Source organism: Mya arenaria, chromosome 10 (assembly GCF_026914265.1).
Source record: "Mya arenaria isolate MELC-2E11 chromosome 10, ASM2691426v1".
Taxonomy (NCBI): Eukaryota; Metazoa; Mollusca; class Bivalvia; order Myida; family Myidae; genus Mya; species Mya arenaria.
Genome location: NC_069131.1, coordinates 29,498,709 through 29,517,472, shown reverse-complemented (window position 1 = coordinate 29,517,472; position 18,764 = coordinate 29,498,709). Strand labels below are relative to the sequence as shown.

The 18,764-nt window shown below is 33.8% G+C and overlaps 1 protein-coding gene across 2 annotated transcripts in view; it reads right to left on the bottom strand.

Moving 5' to 3' along the window:
* Window positions 1–18,764, bottom strand: part of LOC128205637 (E3 ubiquitin-protein ligase rnf213-alpha-like) — a 108,420-nt gene that overhangs the window by 62,133 nt on the left and 27,523 nt on the right. For both annotated transcript variants that reach the window (XM_052907441.1, XM_052907442.1), the window contains exons 14-38: window positions 18,352–18,459; window positions 17,578–17,770; window positions 15,975–16,268; window positions 15,140–15,422; window positions 14,365–14,635; window positions 13,873–14,020; window positions 13,468–13,685; window positions 12,850–12,999; window positions 11,338–11,499; window positions 10,119–10,280; window positions 9,577–9,823; window positions 8,336–8,563; window positions 7,315–7,459; window positions 6,634–6,776; window positions 6,332–6,406; window positions 6,117–6,223; window positions 5,746–5,890; window positions 5,451–5,643; window positions 5,036–5,279; window positions 4,253–4,393; window positions 3,479–3,590; window positions 2,909–3,059; window positions 1,591–1,759; window positions 922–1,022; window positions 447–644 (exon numbers count right to left, since the gene is read on the bottom strand). In XM_052907441.1, coding sequence (XP_052763401.1) covers window positions 447–644; window positions 922–1,022; window positions 1,591–1,759; window positions 2,909–3,059; window positions 3,479–3,590; window positions 4,253–4,393; window positions 5,036–5,279; window positions 5,451–5,643; window positions 5,746–5,890; window positions 6,117–6,223; window positions 6,332–6,406; window positions 6,634–6,776; window positions 7,315–7,459; window positions 8,336–8,563; window positions 9,577–9,823; window positions 10,119–10,280; window positions 11,338–11,499; window positions 12,850–12,999; window positions 13,468–13,685; window positions 13,873–14,020; window positions 14,365–14,635; window positions 15,140–15,422; window positions 15,975–16,268; window positions 17,578–17,770; window positions 18,352–18,459 — 4,388 coding nt within the window. The remainder of the gene's footprint in view (window positions 1–446; window positions 645–921; window positions 1,023–1,590; window positions 1,760–2,908; window positions 3,060–3,478; window positions 3,591–4,252; window positions 4,394–5,035; window positions 5,280–5,450; window positions 5,644–5,745; window positions 5,891–6,116; window positions 6,224–6,331; window positions 6,407–6,633; window positions 6,777–7,314; window positions 7,460–8,335; window positions 8,564–9,576; window positions 9,824–10,118; window positions 10,281–11,337; window positions 11,500–12,849; window positions 13,000–13,467; window positions 13,686–13,872; window positions 14,021–14,364; window positions 14,636–15,139; window positions 15,423–15,974; window positions 16,269–17,577; window positions 17,771–18,351; window positions 18,460–18,764) is intronic.

The following is an 18,764-nucleotide window of genomic DNA, read 5'->3' as shown; positions in this document are numbered from 1 at the left end:
ACGCTGACCTTAAAATTCAATGGTCATGATAAACCTTCCTGCCAAATTTGAGGACTTTAGGCCCAAGCAAACTAGTTGGTTTGGTCTACCAACCGACGGAAAAAGCAATCTACCACCTCTTATTCAAAGGGGGCATAGTAAATAATTAAGACACCCCCAGCGATCTGGACTATTAACAAGCTATTAACAAGCTACTAAACATGACCGGTCAAAAACTATTTCCTAGTGATTTGTATATAGTTATGTGAAAATAACATTTATAGCCCGTCTTTGATATAAACACTTATGATTTTGTTCTATTTCCGAAATGCATTGCAAAAAGATACGTTTAGTCATGTGTGTTTTTTAAAATATCAATATGAACAACTTTTAGATATAAGTGAACAAATGATTGAGTATACAATTTAAACAACAAATACTAACTACTCATTGCAATATTATTTTACCTTGTTAAGGCATCGAAGTCTTCACGGAGGTCAACTTGATTTCGAACGAGGGCAGTATACAATTGCCTTGTCATGATTCTTTCCTCAAGGATGATACCTGTTTGTTGGTCGATAAGATTTCCATTCACTGGGTCAATGTTAAATCCAAGAAAAGTAAAGGAAAACCCATCACTGTTGAAAAACAAGTATGGATGCGGACTGAAAAAGAAATAAAAATTGTGATTTATAATATTTGTAGATTAGTGTTTTTCGATTATGATTGTGTATTTAGCTCAAGGGTGAAAAGTTTGTTGTTTGAATAGAACCGGTTCTTGTGTCCATTTTGACATGTCAAGAGAAAACACTCATACTACGGATCTGTTGGTTGAGAGGTGGTTACATATATTACTCTCAACATTTATGCGATTATAGCGCATCGTTAATGTTTTCGTAGGTTCAATAACGACACATAAAAGATTTTCGTCCATATACATACCTGCTTTCCCATTTCCTTCGTAATTCATAAGTTTCTAAATTAAGTCCTTGGTCATCTTTTGACGATTCGTCGCCAATATTAAGTGAACGATTCGAAAAATCCTGTCAATCAAATGTAAATATATATGCAAAAAGCTATGCAAAAAGTAAGTCATATTGATTTGATGCAGTAGTATATCAGAATTGTAATGACTAGCTGCCTTGACACGGATTATCAAAAACTTAAACACGATATTTATTCTGCCTGTAAATATTTGCGTTTAAGTAAGATTTTTTTCCACAAACGTAACACTACATCCAGATATGATCCCAAAACCCAGCTCATGTCAAAACAAATTTTTGAGCGGCTTCAACTTTTTCCTTGATTTAATGCCATCCCTTATTGTCTAAATCACATATGTGTTGTAGCGACATATTTGCTGTCGCAGTGGTGTCAAATATTTAAGAAAAAATAATCAAAAAGTCATGACAGCTTGTAGCAAGTTTTTGTGAAATGTACAAAAACTTATGTCTGTGATTATTACACCAACATTTATAATTATGTTAAACTAATTGGCTGCAATGAAACGTAACAATGATGTACGAGTGGTAAATTTAACCCACATAGACGGTAAATGGGGAAGCACCGTGGTCAAACTGGCTTTGAAAGAAATGTATACTATTGACCTACCTTCGACATCTGAATCAGAAACTTTAAAACAAATTGACCAAATCCTGGTAGGTCTTCCGCCGCTGCAACACTCACAAATGCGTTATTCTCAAAGCCAATTAGTTGGGTGTTTAAAAACCACACAAAGTGGTGCAATTCTGCCCACGACGGGTTAGGAATTCCACAGTGTCTGTGGAAACGGAAATCTAACTTAATTATATATAAAGACAATTGCATAAATAAAATATAGGTATCAATGGATGACATCAGTTGTGTTGATCTAGATAAAATTTTAATTTGTTAACACCAAAGCAAAATAGTGAACATTATAATGTGTTTCTTAACTGATTTCAAATATCTTAAGCAAACATGCGACAAATGTCTATAAACATAACTGTTAAATTCGCCAAAGACTGGATCAAACCTTATTGAGTAAGGAAGCATAGAAGGTAATATTGACCAAATTTGTGAGTGTGCTGTTGTTTATTGACAGCAGATATCACGGCTATTAACAGTGTGACAACATTTGGCAAACATCGACTGCTAGTTACAGAAGTAAGAAGGCGGACAAAATGAATGAACTAAAGTTATAAAACTGTTACTCAAAAACTGTCAAAAGGTATGATCATGTATATCTTGGGACATTGCATCTGGCAATCGATCTAGGTCAGTATTTTATGCCAATACATATTGTAAAAACAGTTTGAAAGGCATCGATGATAAATCCTTGTTAGAGAGCCGACAAAAGAAATGGGGTCAAATTTTGACAATTAAAAAGGTCAAGATTTTATGCCTTCAACAATGAGACTTAGTTTTGTAAAGACTGGATTAAAAATGCTCAAGTAAAGAGAGGGCGAAGTAAATACAGTCAAATTTCGACAACTCAATGGTCGTTACTGCAGCGTTGGTAGTTCGACCAGGCTGAATAAAACTTAATAAAGTTTCGGAAAAATATACAAGATCAAGTACGAGTGAAAAATAAATTTGATAAAGACTTGACAAATCAAGACTCAAAACTCCAGCGGGAATAATACAGTGAAGCTGTCGATCAAAGTTTTGCCGAGATTTTAAACCCAATGATATTGTCACAAACTATGGAAAAGAAATATATAATAAATGCTAAAACATAGAGCGGATAGTGTTAATGTGGGCTAATCAACTGTCATACACTTAGCTGAAAAATGCGTTTGGTAAATATTGGATTTCACATGTTATAGTTTCAGAGCGGGCATAAACAGATCACTCCGCGTAGGGCACTGACGTCGACGATGGTGGCGCCAGACAAAAATAGCTTTATATGACTGCCACAATACTAAGAATATAGCAAAGTACGGTGTACCTGAGCAAAATTTGTAGACATTCCTGGCGTGTCCCGACTGTGCTTATGGGATTGAAATCCACCATTTTTACTTTTTCGTCGATTTGTTTAAGGTATTGGAACGGCCTCTGGAACACATCACTTCGAAATTCCTGTTCATCGAACAGTTGCACTGTAAAACGATAAAGACCATTATAAATAAATGTTGAACTTGCATTCAATTTAAAGCAAATTTGCACCACAAAAGTGAAAGTGGTGTTTCGATATGAAGCCCCGAAATCTATAAAAATCACGATGAATTAATCTTAATAGTAAATAACAAATGTCAATGATTTTATATCAACGTGACAGTAAACATTCATATATCATAACGTTCCAAACAGCCAAGCAGAAAAAACATTTCGGCTCATACCAACCCTTCAACCGTTAATGTATATATGTACACATAATCATCAATAATTGAAAACTATATGTCCTGTCCCGTATCCAGTCGTTGTATTTTTACTGCTAAAGGGACAAACCTTTTACATATGAATTATATAATTGCATTAAAATAAATGTCATTGGAATACAACATAAACGTTTATTTACCTGTTTTTATTTCGCTATCAGTCTTACATTCACTAAGACATTCATTTGGAGACCTGCATATTACTTGGGGTAAAATGCGAAACATCACTTCAGTATATTGCAACTTGTCGTTCTAAAAAAACGATAAAATCATTAAGCGCTTGTTATCAAATGCTTTGCGGTGATTTATATAGGTGTATCAGTGCAATAAAATCGATATTTCACTTCGAAATACCATTTGATATTTAGCACACTCTTGCTTCAAAGTTAAACGACAGCGCGCAATGAGTTGGGGCACAATTTGAACGACGTCATTTCCACCATGACGTTGCGTTTAGTTCTGAATGCTGTAATTTCGTAGAATCGTAATGTCTTACCAGAAGTATTATGTCCAAGACAACTGTTTTTGCGAATGTGTTGCTATTTATAGAAAAACAAACGTAAAACTGTGTACTAATTGTTTTGGTATCTTTACTCTCTTGATATTCTCTAATCGGATTTATAAAACTTTCATGTAAATATCCTAAACATACGTTTTGTGTGTTATTTCTTGAATAAGGAACAAATAGAATTTTATTAACGCACTCGCTTATCAACAAGGCATCCTAGGTATAATTTTCGGCCTGACACTCGTTTGTGGCCATTTAGCCAGAAAAAGGAGGTTTTGACCGCCTTCTGCGATTTCTCTCTCACCCAAACCTACAGCTTCGCGAGAGATCGTGCCAAAAAAAAGTGTTCAACTCGTCACAAATATAAAAATTGTTATGGAATAAGTAAGATTAAACTAAGACTGACTTTTGCGGTAGATGCCTCTTTTGGCATATGTTCTATCAGATAGATATCTGATTCTGAGCGTCTCCACACTAATCCGGATTCTTCTTTGAGGCAGTTCAGAATTAAAAGATTGAACAGCAAATTATCAATTCCCTCTTGTACCTACAAACATCAAACATATATATTGAAACAATGTTCTTAAAAGTATTAATGTCAACGTAATTTAATTTCATAATTTCATATGGCTCCTAATAACGCAAAAGAAGCTCCGAAGATCGGGGCGAAAACAATCACTAGTCATGCCTGGATGGATGATGGACTGCCGGTTAAACTGGTTAATATCCAGCATTACCACGCGCTCAGCATGTGCATGTTAATTAGAGCATGGTAATACTCCGTCATGATTACAAAACAGATATCATGATTATATCAATAGTTGATAAAAAAGAATTGACGTTTAGGTATGACATTATTTCCGTTTCATTCGTGAACACGGCAATAAAGTAAAAGGATGACAGAATAAATTTGCCTACAACTGAAGCATTTTGCGGGCGTTTTCGACATTTGGAAAAAGCAAATATTTATATATACTATGGACGAATAAAGCATTTTGGCGTTAAGATGGGTTTACATACAAACGCACATGGCAACTTTAGCAAATAAAGTGTAAGATAAAAGAAGTAAATTTTGTTGATTTTTTAAGTTGCCCTCAAACATATCCTATCGTTACGCGTCTGCGAGAGGATAAATGCGCCAGCGGGTTAAATGAAAATGATTTTTTTTTCAGATGATAGGGTGCCTTACCTCATGTGAGATATCAATATGAAACAATCGAGCAGTCTTTATCTCTGGTCCAGCTGCATGTTTAATAAGACTTCGTGTAACATAGTCCAAATCCACTATCTTCTCTTGAAGTGGTACTGTGACTCTTTTGAACTCGACATGCTTTTGAGTTTCAACATGTGCCCGTAATTTTTCATCAACTCTTTTAACAAACAAACTTTTCCCCACACCCGCTCTTTGCGACAGGACAGCTCTCGCATTTGACCTTTTTTAAGTATCACAACGTAAATATACTAACAGAACACATACCATGCAAGCCACAGTAGTTGATCCAATGCTTAATAAAAAAAATATATCTCCGATTACGAGTCTGTGTAAATATTCGGTGTAATTTTAAAATGTAATAAAATTGTTTGCAATTAAAAATCATACTTACTTTTCAACGTCTACATTTGATGCAAATGTCTGATCCGCGCCCTGTTTAAGCGAAAATTTGGACAGTATATACTGTGACAATTTCACTTCATCAATAGGTATGTCAGCTCGAATGTACTTTTGCAGTGAAGACACTAGAGGAGATCTGTTTTCATTGTCACGTCGGCAGATAATGAAAAGCCTATAGGCGTTGTCTAAAGTAAACACAACAACGGTTAGTTTAGTTAGTTTCAGTAAATCCTAATGTTTCAAATTGAATTAATTTAACTAGATTGTTATTTCTTTAAGATACATACCTCTCTTATAGTTCTTCTCTTGTACGCACTCCTCCAGAAAGTGACCTGCAGCTTCACTGACATCAAAGTCAAGGAGGTCTGCATTGACTAGACAATGCAATTTCCCTTTCTGCTCATTCATTGCTCGTCTCAAGAAAATTTCAATCTGAATTAAATGTAATGGCGGGCAATATTTATGTGTTTGTGCTAAAATTCAAATTGGCAACACTAACCGTTTAAGTAAGCGTTTTGATTTAAGTCGTTTACTCGAAATAGAGTAATAACCTAATATATTTGTGTCAACTAGTTACCACTGATAATTGTCATCTATTAAGTACTGGATAGACTTATCTTGGGAATCATTCAATCAATTTAATAATTGACAATTTCACCTCTTCCTTGTTTGTTGTATGTGTACATAGCAAAACCTCGTCAGCAGATGGAAGCGGTTGTTCAATACTATGCATGTATATCGACAAAGCCGTTGTTAAGGTTTCATCTACAAAGACACATCAATATAAATCAATGGCGTAGAATCTAAATACCTGTCGTCTGCGATTTTTTTCAAACAATGGCATGCCGTAAAAAAATGCATGTATTAAAGTACCTGATTTACAAAGGATCACATTAGGTTCGTTTTCCATGCTGTTTGCGGGAACTTCTCTTCTGATGTCAGCTTCATCTGAATTAAATTTGCATAATAATAATAGAGTATGTGCCAACGATATTCCCCCCCCCCACACACACACAAGAATGGTTTGTGGGGATACTATTAAATCTTGCACTTAAGCATTTTTGTCTCATTTAAGCGTGTCCAAGGAAGAAAATATCAAATCCATTCCTTTTAACCTGGTTTCTAATGCCTTGAACTTTAAAAAGGGATATCCGATTAAAATGCATTAACCTAACCTCTTCCTGCTAAGTGCTTGAGTATTATTCCAAGATGCTCCAGGTTCAGGTAATCACTGGTTCCTGTTGAATCAGTGATTGAAGACAGGAAGCAATCCCATAGCTCCTTCAAGGCGGAAATCAAGGCCACGACACCAGGTTTGCTAAAAAAACATGTATTTTTTCTTAAAATCAAACATGAATATTGTTCTAGGAGTTATAAGAGATTCTTCAATTGAAATGTTGAATATATTAGAGACAAATGAAAACAGTAAAATCATAAAAAACTGGGTAACCTAAACCTTAAACATGATCTTTTCAAAAGTGTGTAAAAGGTTTCAGTTTCCTCTCGAGAAAAATAATAATCCATACTGTTCAAGTTTTGTTTCAGGTTAGTAATTTAGAAAATATGATTACACAGATCCATTTGTCTGTTTGTTTTAGGTGAGACATCTTGTATAAATACTTGTGAGGCATATGTTAAGAGAAATACATCCCAATATAAAACGAAAAGGCAATTATTATGTGCCAAAATGTTTTAAATACCCAACCAACCTGCCATTCCTAATATTGCTTCTATTTAAAATTTTAAAAAGTACAGACAAACTGCCTTTAGAACTCCTCTACAGAACCTAGAAAAATCTTAGCTTATGCAAAATGTTAAGCCTCAAATGAAAGCAAATATCGCATTTTTTAATATACTTGGAAGAATCATATGTTCCGATTTTCGCATTCCACAACGTTGACAAAGATTTTTCGCCGGTGCACCATTTTGAAAATTTTAGTTCTTCAGCCGAAGGGGTGATCTCTGCTTCTTCATTTTGATTTTCCATGCACCAGAATACCGCTGAAAATAAAATGGCCGCCTTTATTTTCAAGTTATTATTTATAGTTTTCATGATAGAAGTGAGAAAGGTATTAAAAAGGATACCGTTCAAAAAAAACTACTTTCAATGCGAATTAACGCATTTTGATTTCAAAATTCGGAGTACAGTAATTTATCGTTTAATTTAAAGGTAGTGTTTAAACATGTCTTGATGAGGTAATGGCCATACAAATCAGTTCAAGCCCCCAGTGAAATCCTAAGTATTATCATTGACTATTCCAAGATGGAATCACAATATCTTTCAATTGAGATTCTTGTTTCTTTTATATTTAGTTTGTTCTTTTGTATTCCGTTCCTCGCTCGTGATCGTTAACTCGTAATGTAAACACTTTGTTGACTAATGTTCGGATAGGAGTAATATCATGGCCAACTAGTTTTAACACGTGTTCCACAGACCGTTCCAAGGCGGTAATCTCATCTTGTATCGCTAAAGCTATGTTGGTGAGTGCGAGCTCTACTTTTTTAGTTTACTTTGTGTATGTGATTTTTGTACGTCTGTGTCTCTAGTTTATTGCCGTTTGTGCCTTTGTCAAGTGGCTCTAATTAGGATCTATGTTTGATGTTTTGAATTCCTGTCGTGTTCGTTGTATTATTGAAACGGCAAAGGAATATAATAAACAGAAAATCACTATATGACACCTTTCTGGTAATATGAATCAGTTTCGCGAATTATACGAAAAATATCGGTTTTATAGAATTATCTTCTGTCTTGCAGGGTGTTTCTGTATTGAGGTTGCAAATCATGAAGTTTTTATTGTGAACCTAATAACCCATTGTATATATTAGTGAACTCAAACAGATTTATTGAACTTCAAAGAGTGCTGTTAACAAAGTTACCGTCGTCCACATCGCATGTTGTTATATCTATTTGTTCATCCACGTATCGTCTTGCAATGTCTTCACTTAGTAATGCAGCTAATAATTTTTCAACAAATTCCTCTCTTCTCTGTATATCTATTTCGTCTTCTTCTGTCGTCTCGCCTGTTTTTCCCATGTTACGCTGTTTCACTTTTTCCATCGTCTGTATGTCCTTCTTCGCAAGATCCATGGCTTTCACTAAATCAGCTTAATAACAAAATATGTTAATGTTATAAAACTGTATCAATCACAAACATGTTATTTAATTTATATTTGAAATCAAGTACCACACGAATTCAGTTCAAAGTATTTATCTGTTAATTTACATCACCAATCCCGAATACGAATTGTACATTTTTCTGTACAGTGTGTCTGTATTAACACCTTACCACATATATATATATATATATATATATATATATATATATATATATATATATATGGAGGACAAAAATAAAATATCTGAAAGCATATCTAGCTTGCTATTCTAGATTCTCCCGAGGAACCTATTTGTGTTTATGTATATTTTCAGTGATAAACTTTTGTAATGGCCCATAGCAAATACGATTGGGTTCCATATACAAATATTTAACCTATACAAAAATGCGCCTTGTGTGAGGCTCGAACCACTGACCACCGGGGTTTTAACTAGGGACGTTACAAACTGAGCTCTCTTGTCACCTTGCATATCTTATCGCAAACTACACTCTTTAATTATTACCTCATCATATAAGTTATCGTCATCAGCAATTGCATAATTAACACAGATGTGTTTTGCTATTCTAACGACTACGAAATTTACTAGCCTCGAGTGTTCTAAGCTGATAAACGATACATCTGATCTGATCACTTAAATTTTAACCCGACCTTAACAATCTTCGCTTTTCAACCAGTATATGACTTTTAATACGTGTGCAAATTAAACAAATAATGTCGTCAAAGTATGTGCTAAAATACATGGCTTTTCCCTAGTTTCTACTGCATTAATGACCCAGATATTTAAAAGATTAATGAAGAAAGTAAAGTTTGTAGTTCCAAGATCGGTACTGGTAACGATATGTATGTTATTGTTGATTATGACCAAGTGGATACAGATTTTGTCATGGAATGAAAAAATCTAAATGTGAACAACAAACGCTAAAGAACTGTCGATTAAATGAGAATGTTGTGCGAAGGTGATTGAAATGAAATAAATAATATGGTGTGATCTAATTGATTACCAAGGCAGCAGTTAGATTTCACATTCGACAATAAGTCATATATTGCCATCAGCGGTGTTTTGCTAGATGATATTTGCACAAGTTCCTTCTGCAGTATCACTAGTTGATCAATGGTGAAAAAGTTCAGGTGAAAATACTTCTTCCGAGTTTCCTTTATGTAGCTGTACCAATGCGCTAGGCAAGATTCCATGCATTCTGCCACAGCGGGAATCATTTTGTCCAAGTTATCTTCTCTAGATTGGCATCCCTTATATAAAACAATGTGTAATCCATTAGGTTTCATTCAATTACATTTACTTACATCATTTATGTACATAGATCCTTAACACGGTGTGTATAACAAATGGAGAATCGAATAGAAAGTGATGTACACATTAATTTTGAAATTTGAAAAATAATTATTCACATAACATATTCATAAAATAAAATATATGTCCACCTTAGAACAAGTTAAGAAAAACACCAATTGGCTTATGATTAATTACTTATCTACTTATAATTTTTCTGAGACCAAAGTTCAGTCATTTCGTAAAATGTCTCACCCTTAGCATTAGAAGATCATTTTTTTGTCCAAAGCGCATAGTCAAGCAGGTTTTCTTGTTTGCGTTGCAACGGAATGTAGCTTTAAGGTCGTTGAAAAGGACACATCCGGCAGAGCATAGTTTAATAAATACGTTTCCGAGACGAACTAGGCTGTTCAGAATCTATTTAAGAAACGAAAGAAAATGTTGCAATAAACCAACTTTATCCCAATATAAGATATTTTAGTAAGCAAAAAAAAAATAAACAAACTTCACCAATAATACTGTCTACAGCCGCACATACATAGTATCGAAGACAATATACTGTATACACTTCATTTATACCTGGTAGAAAAGATAATATAATGTATATATGTACTACACTTATCCTTGTTGGCAAATTAATTAAACGTGTATACTACTCTTATACTTGTTTGCGAATATAAAATATTGTGTATACTACTGGCGAATTTAATAAAACTGACTATACTACACTCATACCTGTTGCCGAAGATAAAATACTGCATAGACTACAAATATGACAGGTAATGACGATGATATACTGTATTTATTGCACATATACCTGGCAGTGAAGATAATAACAATGTATATACTACATTTTTATCTGGTATTGAAGATGATATCATGAATATTTAGACATTTGTAAGCGAAAGCCAACACATAAGTTACTCTGCGTTATTCTCTTTAATTCTTATCTTTATTTAGTAAAAATTTGCAGAATCAAGCTATCACCATGCAAAATAATCATTCATCAGTCGTTCGATGTTCCCAAATTCAATCTTGCATTATGATTAACAATTGTCAAACAACCTCTATATATACAATATCATTACTGACACAATCTTAATTACATGTTTACCAACGTTTCAAATAGAGCTCGCGATTTTGAGCAAAATAAATTCATTTCCGGTACGGTTTCAAACGGCTTACGGTACGGGCGCACATACCATTTTGGAATCAAACTATTCGGAATCATTATTTTATTGACCACATTTTCATGATGTTGTACGGATATAAAAATATAAGTAATACTTGAATCTAGACGTCGCGAAATATAACTACATTCCAGAATCTGTGCAATGTATTGTCCACGTTATTTAATAACCGATTTCAATTTATAGATAAATTATCATAATTTGAAATACCTGTATTTTGGACTTTGGCACTTAGTATTGAGCTCTTATTTGAAGTATTTACATCGTTATGCAATTTCACTTACGTCTACAAATTTATCCACGTCGATATTGCCTGCTTCGGATTTCCCCATAACAAGCATCAGTCTGCTTTGAAGGTCTTCTACCTCGGAATATGAGTACGTCTTCAATTTTTTGGTTTCCTCACTTTTCGGGACAATAAGTTTTAACACCTTTTCGACTGTCAACTGTTAAAATATTTCAATATTGATGAGCGATATTAATAATTGAAACACGTAGGTACTTATTGTATAAATGCGAAAATAGAAGGTCAATGCATGCATTTTTATATAACCGGTCGGGCAAAGACTCTAAATGATAATGCCTGAAGAAAGTGGTCTTGGTGTACCACATAAAGGGAACAGTAACAGTCAATTGGATCAAACTGGATAAGATATCAACATGATATATTTTTGGCCAATTCGCACATAAACGCAATTCGATAGACCAACAGTAAGTATTGACCTATACATAAATATTTTGCTTTTACTTTCACAAAACCAACAAATGAACCAGCTGCTGGTCTCTAGCCAAGCGTAATTATATTGGCTTTCAACGAAGCGATACAGCTCAGTATAAAACAAATCAGTATAAAACAAATTAAAGACATTAAAACTTTCAATACAGCATTGTATCAGGGAGATGCGGAACTAAATTGCTTTAACGGGATTAAGTTGATTTCATGTCGGCACAAGTATGTACTATCTAACGTCATATGGGAGCGCCACATAGCTTTTCAAGAAGGTATTGAATAAATCATCTTTGAATGGCAGGGCAGTGTACTTTTATGACATAGTTCTATAAGGAGCGGTGTCCCTACAAGGAATAACTAAATCAGTTTGTTGTTTAGACCTCCCCCCTTTAGTGGTATGTGCATGTTAATACTTTTTGAACTGCATTTGAACAGTAGTAATGCTTGCCCTTCAACATGGTAGTTGAATATAAATGAGGATTACAACGGAAATCATGATTATTAATAATGATACAGATTCGAGAAGAAAATCCTCCAGCTTAGATGGACCCAAACAAAGTTACACTGATTTCTATCTTTTTCGACTCCACAACCACATACTGCTTAAAAGTTTCATACCTGTACTAACCATAAAGCAACGTTAGAAAAAAGCTTATAAAGAATTCACTGAATATTTAAAATGGTACTTTAAGATATAAGTAATACACAATGTATTTTCAATATAAAATAAACAATAAGGGTTAGTCAGTCATTGCATAAAGTGCAATAGTCACAGAACATTTGATTATAGTTTAAACATAAAAGAGGGACAAACGTAAACATTCCAATTCCAGGCATGTTCTCGTTAAGCTCATAATATATTAAGACGTTAAAATTACTTAACGAAAACGCATTTACTGGACGAACAAACACGTCATTGAAATATATCAGTTATCACTAATATTGCAAATGAGAAAATTGGATAACACAAAATAGTGCGTGCCTTTCGAATTTAAACGGGTTTTAAGACTACTTTTACGAAAATTATTGGTAATGCATCATTTGTAATAAAACACAAACACTTTACCTGGTGGAAGTAGCCCTTCATTCCATCGGCCTCCAAGACGTACTTGCCTTCTTTGTTTATCATTTCAGCCTGCTTCAGTGATGTAGTTTCCACAGCCCCGTGTGTTTTGTGTATCTCTTCTAGCCATAGTAGCTCGCGACTTGTATCCCGCTGAAAAATACCGGTAACAATACGGTGTCTTTTAACTAACAATTTAAATTGCATCACTACCAAACGGTTGAACTCGTATTAACACGAACATATTACTAGTTTTATTATATCAGTAAGCTTTGATACGTCTCGTATACTGCTGTTTTAAAAATGTAAGATTTTAAGTAAATATTTAATTAAAAATTAAAATAGATTCATGACAAAGAGCAAGAACAATCTCATTTCGTATAATACATTAATAAGTGTTTCATTGTATTTTTGTTTGCGTTTTTTAACCGCTTTACTGAAACAGTCTTGAAACCGTGTTTCTGGGTTTGTGATTGTTTGTTTTTGTGTTCTATGTCGTTGGCGTTTACCCTGTTAAACGATGTTTATATATAAGCTTTATGCTACTGAGTTTGTTTCTGTAGTTTTTCATATACATATTAATGCAAAAACATAATTCATCAATTTAACATATTTTATTACCAATTGCTCCGGTAGTTTTGGGTTTTTATCTAAGTTTTTCCAAACTTCTTCACACTTTTCAATAAGTTCCATGTAACCAAAGTATTCTTGTATATGAAACAACAGCGGGGCATATCCAGTGGCTGACGAATGGAGACACTGAACTTTTGTGATGTTTATTGGCTCCTCGCCAGCAGACATCATTGCGAGATCAACAAAGACGTTCAAATCTCTTCCTCCTAGTAAGTATTATAAATAGTGCAATACTCAACGAATATGTTTTTATTTCAAAATTTACCTTTGATTCTGAATTATTCAACACAATTTGAAATATTAATGCAGCTATTATTGACAAAAATCGTTTAATTTTAATGTTGAAAATGAATTAACATTAGTTTCATTTAATGAAATAATGTGTAATTTTACCTGATCCCATCGAGTTGCGAATCCATTGCACGGCTTGCTTACATTCAGCATAAGCCTTCAGGCATCGTGTCTTTTTGTCATCTATCTGCTCTAGAAATTCCGGAAATTTTGGTTTTCGCCATTCTTTCATTTTCAGATTTGTGAAATTCTGAAACCAAAATGTTAGTGTTAAAAGAAGGTCCATGTCTAGCTACGCCAGCTGAACGTACAGTGAAAACAAGACGCAACGTCTTGTACCATGAAATAAGATTTTAGTTGTGACACATGAAAAGCTATTTACAGAACGGCATACACGCATTTTCCATAGCAATAGTCATCGTTTAGATGAAGTGCCTACGGTATATTTTAAATTAAACGGGTCTTTAACGCGTAATTTTCTTGCACGGCTCAACCGAATTGATAAAAATGATAGTGGGTATGTTAGTAACCTAAAACCTAACTGCAATTACAATACTTAAAAATGTTGTTTTTTCCTCATTTTTGAATACTTGCAGCAACAAGTTCATCGATTTCCGTGAAATTTCCCCGTAGATTGTTTCGCTTCTTTATTTCATTCAGAATTTCAGCGCCTGTATTGCAGGTATCTAAATGTTTCTTTTCCAAAAATTGTTTAATTCTTTCATCAACTGTAGACTTCGGAATGCCGCACATCACAAGCTCATCCTGTATGATGGCAATATCATTCTGAAGAGGTTGTATGTGTTGCTCAAACTCGGAGAATTCTACATTTCCTGATGCGATAGAGTCCTTCATGTAAATATATCTAAAATATAACAATAAGCATTTTTTTCATACCCTGGTATTAAAGAAACATTAAAATGAAGGACGAGAGCAATCTTTCATTTAAGCAAATTAACTGCAAACATTTCATTTCACATATCCACGACAGATGGTTTAATGAAAATATTTAACATAAACGTCCAAATTCTAGCAGGCAGCATTAGTCAATTCACTTATGTCCTCTACTTACTTATGTTAACAAATAAGCATTACTTTGAAACAGATTGATTGAATACTTCTAAATGATGTTATATATAAGACAGTAATGCTGTATATGCTAGATAACAACACCTCGCAATTGCCTATTTAAGTCCATAAGAATACGGGCGGGCCACACATGAAAAGATTGGCTTGACGCAAACATGAGCAAAGTGAACGTGCCATGTCTAATATGGATATCTCTTAATTGAGAGAAATCATTTTCTTGAAGAATTGGTAATTTTATTTATTTATTTTTTATTGAAAGTTTGATCCATATTAAACATACCTCTCTGAAACAGGTTTCCAAATGAGTTCCAATATTTCCCGAATAGACTTCACCTCCTCGGAGATTTGACTACACATTGCAAACCACATGTGTTCGAATATTCTGCTTTTCGAACGTTCTGTCATATTTGGCAAAACATCCAACAGCTCCTTATCAACACCAATGTATGTCACAGTTTGCTTACTAGATGTTCTGTCGTCTACAGTCTGGGTTGTGCACAATTCGTCTAAGAATGAATCTTCTGTTTGTTGTCTAAGAAGTTGAATGATACAATTAACGGCTTCTAGAATAAAAGAGACATTTTCCTTCATAAATTACAATGTAAACATAAATCGGAGATAAAATGTAAGAATAGGCTGTTACCCTGTTTCGGTACGGAGATTAAGGTAACCACTTCTAATATGTTTCGTTTATTTTTTTTTCTTTCTTTTCTTCATCCATGTTGATGTTATTTCGATTGTTGTATTATCAGAACAAAAACTCAAAGTAACGTTATCCTGCGACTTAACCATATGACAAGAAATGCCATATTCAGTTATTTCTCAAGCCCTACAAACGATTGCTTAAATAGTTGGTCGATACCTGCAATTCTTGAACATAACAAAAACAATATCCGTCGCGGAGACACGCAAAAACTCTGAGACAAAATAAAAAGTATGTTAATGCATGATTTTAATATATGCCATTTTTTCCTCATAATATACTTTTAACATCTTACTACGATATATTGTCAACAATTGCAAAACGCATGCTTTATATCATATACTATCATGTAGTATATGTCTAACAAGGAGACGCTTGTAGTCGCTATGAAATATGTTTGATAATCATTTACCTTTTACGTTCTCACAATGTTGCACAAATATTTTCATCTGATCCTTCTGCAGTTTGCACACTTGCAATTCTCTCGATCGTAATTCAATTGTTTCTTCCACTGACGCACTGTCCATCTCACAGATGAGAGAAATGACTTCAACAAGTGTACCTTTTTTGGAACACATTATTTCCAGCATATTTAGTCTGATGTGTCCAGACAAGAGCCCATTCCATGCTTCTCTCAGAACACCAATTGATTCAGATAGATGTTTATGGTTATCTTCACCAGATAGAAGACCACTCGATCCATTTCCTGGAAGATACAGAATATTAATAAATGGTTTATCTTTGCGAACAAGGTTAAAAACAACACTATAAAACTATAAGCATATGAACTTAACCTCGACGTCATCATCATCATCATCATCATCATCATCATCATCATCATTAACAAGAACAGCAACTTGATCATTGCTGGGTTAGCTTTTCGCATAAATATGTCAATTGGGGCATAGATGTGTCAGGTTTTAGACATCAAACATACCTCAACGTTATAAATAATACGCTAATTTGTACATCTATGTCTTAACTGTTGCTGTCTTCAGACATATGCAGCATTCATAAAGGTAGATGGAATAAATAGAGGATACTTGTTTATTTCAGTGTAAGATCGTATTTTATTTCACGAGTGTCATAAAGAAAGCGTAGCCACGACTGAAACTATTGTTTTTCTCTGATCTAGATTTAAATAAAACACGATCTTACACTGAAATAAAAAAATCTTTTTTGCTTATTTTCCGAGATATATATTATTTTAATATATTTTCTGAATTACCCCCTTTCCAAAAAGGGTGCTATTTACGCAGCTACCCGTAAGACGCCCCTCATGCAAAATTATAGCTGGTGAAGTAGCTGTCAGTTTTCTATTTCAGGTTTGTTGAGAAAATGTTCTCTGATATTCTTTTTTATAGTTTATTATTCGCTCGTTTTTGTGCAACGATTTTATGAACAGTTATCAATGTAGTTTTACAAGTGCATCTTTGTATCAAAAGATAACGAAACACTTTTATTTTAGGTGAGGCATGAATACATGACAATGTGTTAACAAACCAATTACAATATTATGTATGCTGTACAACTGAATAAGATTAATTAATGTGTAATTACACCTACAGTAAAATATGGATATATAACAAAGTCATCATAAAGATAGTTTGATATGATTGGTCCAACATAACAAACCACCGCAAAATGCGGAACGAGTATGCCTTTTGCATTGTAACACAATGCCGCCGCCAACGGCAGGCAATGACATTAAAGAAAAGCATGGCTGTAGCAATTATACCGTGATATGGCGCCGCTAAATAAAAAGGTAAAACCCTACGGGTACAGTAGCATATAGTAAATTTACAGATGCACATTATATAAAAACATGAACTTATGCTTTTAATATAAATCAATGTATCTTATATTTTAATGTTCAACAGGACAGCATTAACTATGATGAGCAAATGAATGTTTTAAAAAAAAAATAAACCAAAGTTTTTAATACCGACTATGTTTTTTGTGTAATGCAAACACATTATCGACACCATACATTGTTTCTAAATATACGTATTTACCAAGACTTCTGTAGAACAATTTCATTGCAGGCCATTCAAGTCCATGTTGCAAAATTTTCAAAGTCCTGTGTGATTCTTCATTTCCGACACGTACTTGCCATTGTTCTGTGAAATGGTCTGACAATGTATGTTGGACAAGCTGCATTTGCATCGCTTGAAAGTTTCTCACATCAACTAATCCATTCAAAACGACCTGCAATTTCAAAAAGGACACACTCCAATACTTACAACAACCATTTACATGCAAATATTTACATCTCAACTTAAATTCCTTAACTGAACTGCCTTTCGGCAATTGCGTTTATCAATTGATGAACACAACATCTTCGGATATGTTCGGATCTGTGTCAGTAAGTCCCATAAATTATAAATCAACATTTCAGAAAGTGTTTATTTATTATATTTTAAACGTATTGTTGCCAAAAGTATATCTATTTTAAGTTTAAAAGTGATTTCAAGTGGTTAATGTTTTTCCCGCGTTATTGTGACGTCATTTTAAAAAATGTTTCAGGTTACATTTGGGTAGTTCTATTTAAAGAATGGGTAAGAAAGGATTACATATTTTTTGAATGAAATAATGTAATATTGGTGTAAATATAAGGAAATAATTGCGGGATTGATGCAATTATCGGGAATATGAACGGGATATGAACGGCTTCGGACTCCACACACTTCCAATTGCGTTCATTCCCCGTACTCTTTCAATTCATTCCTTAAATTAATCTAGTTTGCACTTGCAACTATGGTTCTTAAGCATATGTATATAGTATATACTTCGCATGTTATTTCCGTTAAAGTCGTTTGAAGTTCATTGCTGAAAGTTTCTAGATCGCTGCAAAACACTTTCAACAACGCATGCTCGTAACCGCGGACGGTCATGATCTGGAAAAGAAATAATGCTTTGATAATGATACCGCATTAGCAACATCTACAAATTACCAATGATTTTTTAGAACTTTTAATGTTTTTGAAAAGTCACAGTAAATATTAACATTGATTGTTGAATCACGCTTATTGCCGATAACATTCAGCTCTAAGATGTTAAAATATGGCAAATGCAATGTAAAAACTAAAACATTTTTTACCAAATGTTCAACGGGTTGTGGTTATCTAGTTTTATCTCAAATAAAGCACATAAAAGAAACAATACTGAGAATCCGACATAACGCTCATGGCCTAACACAGAA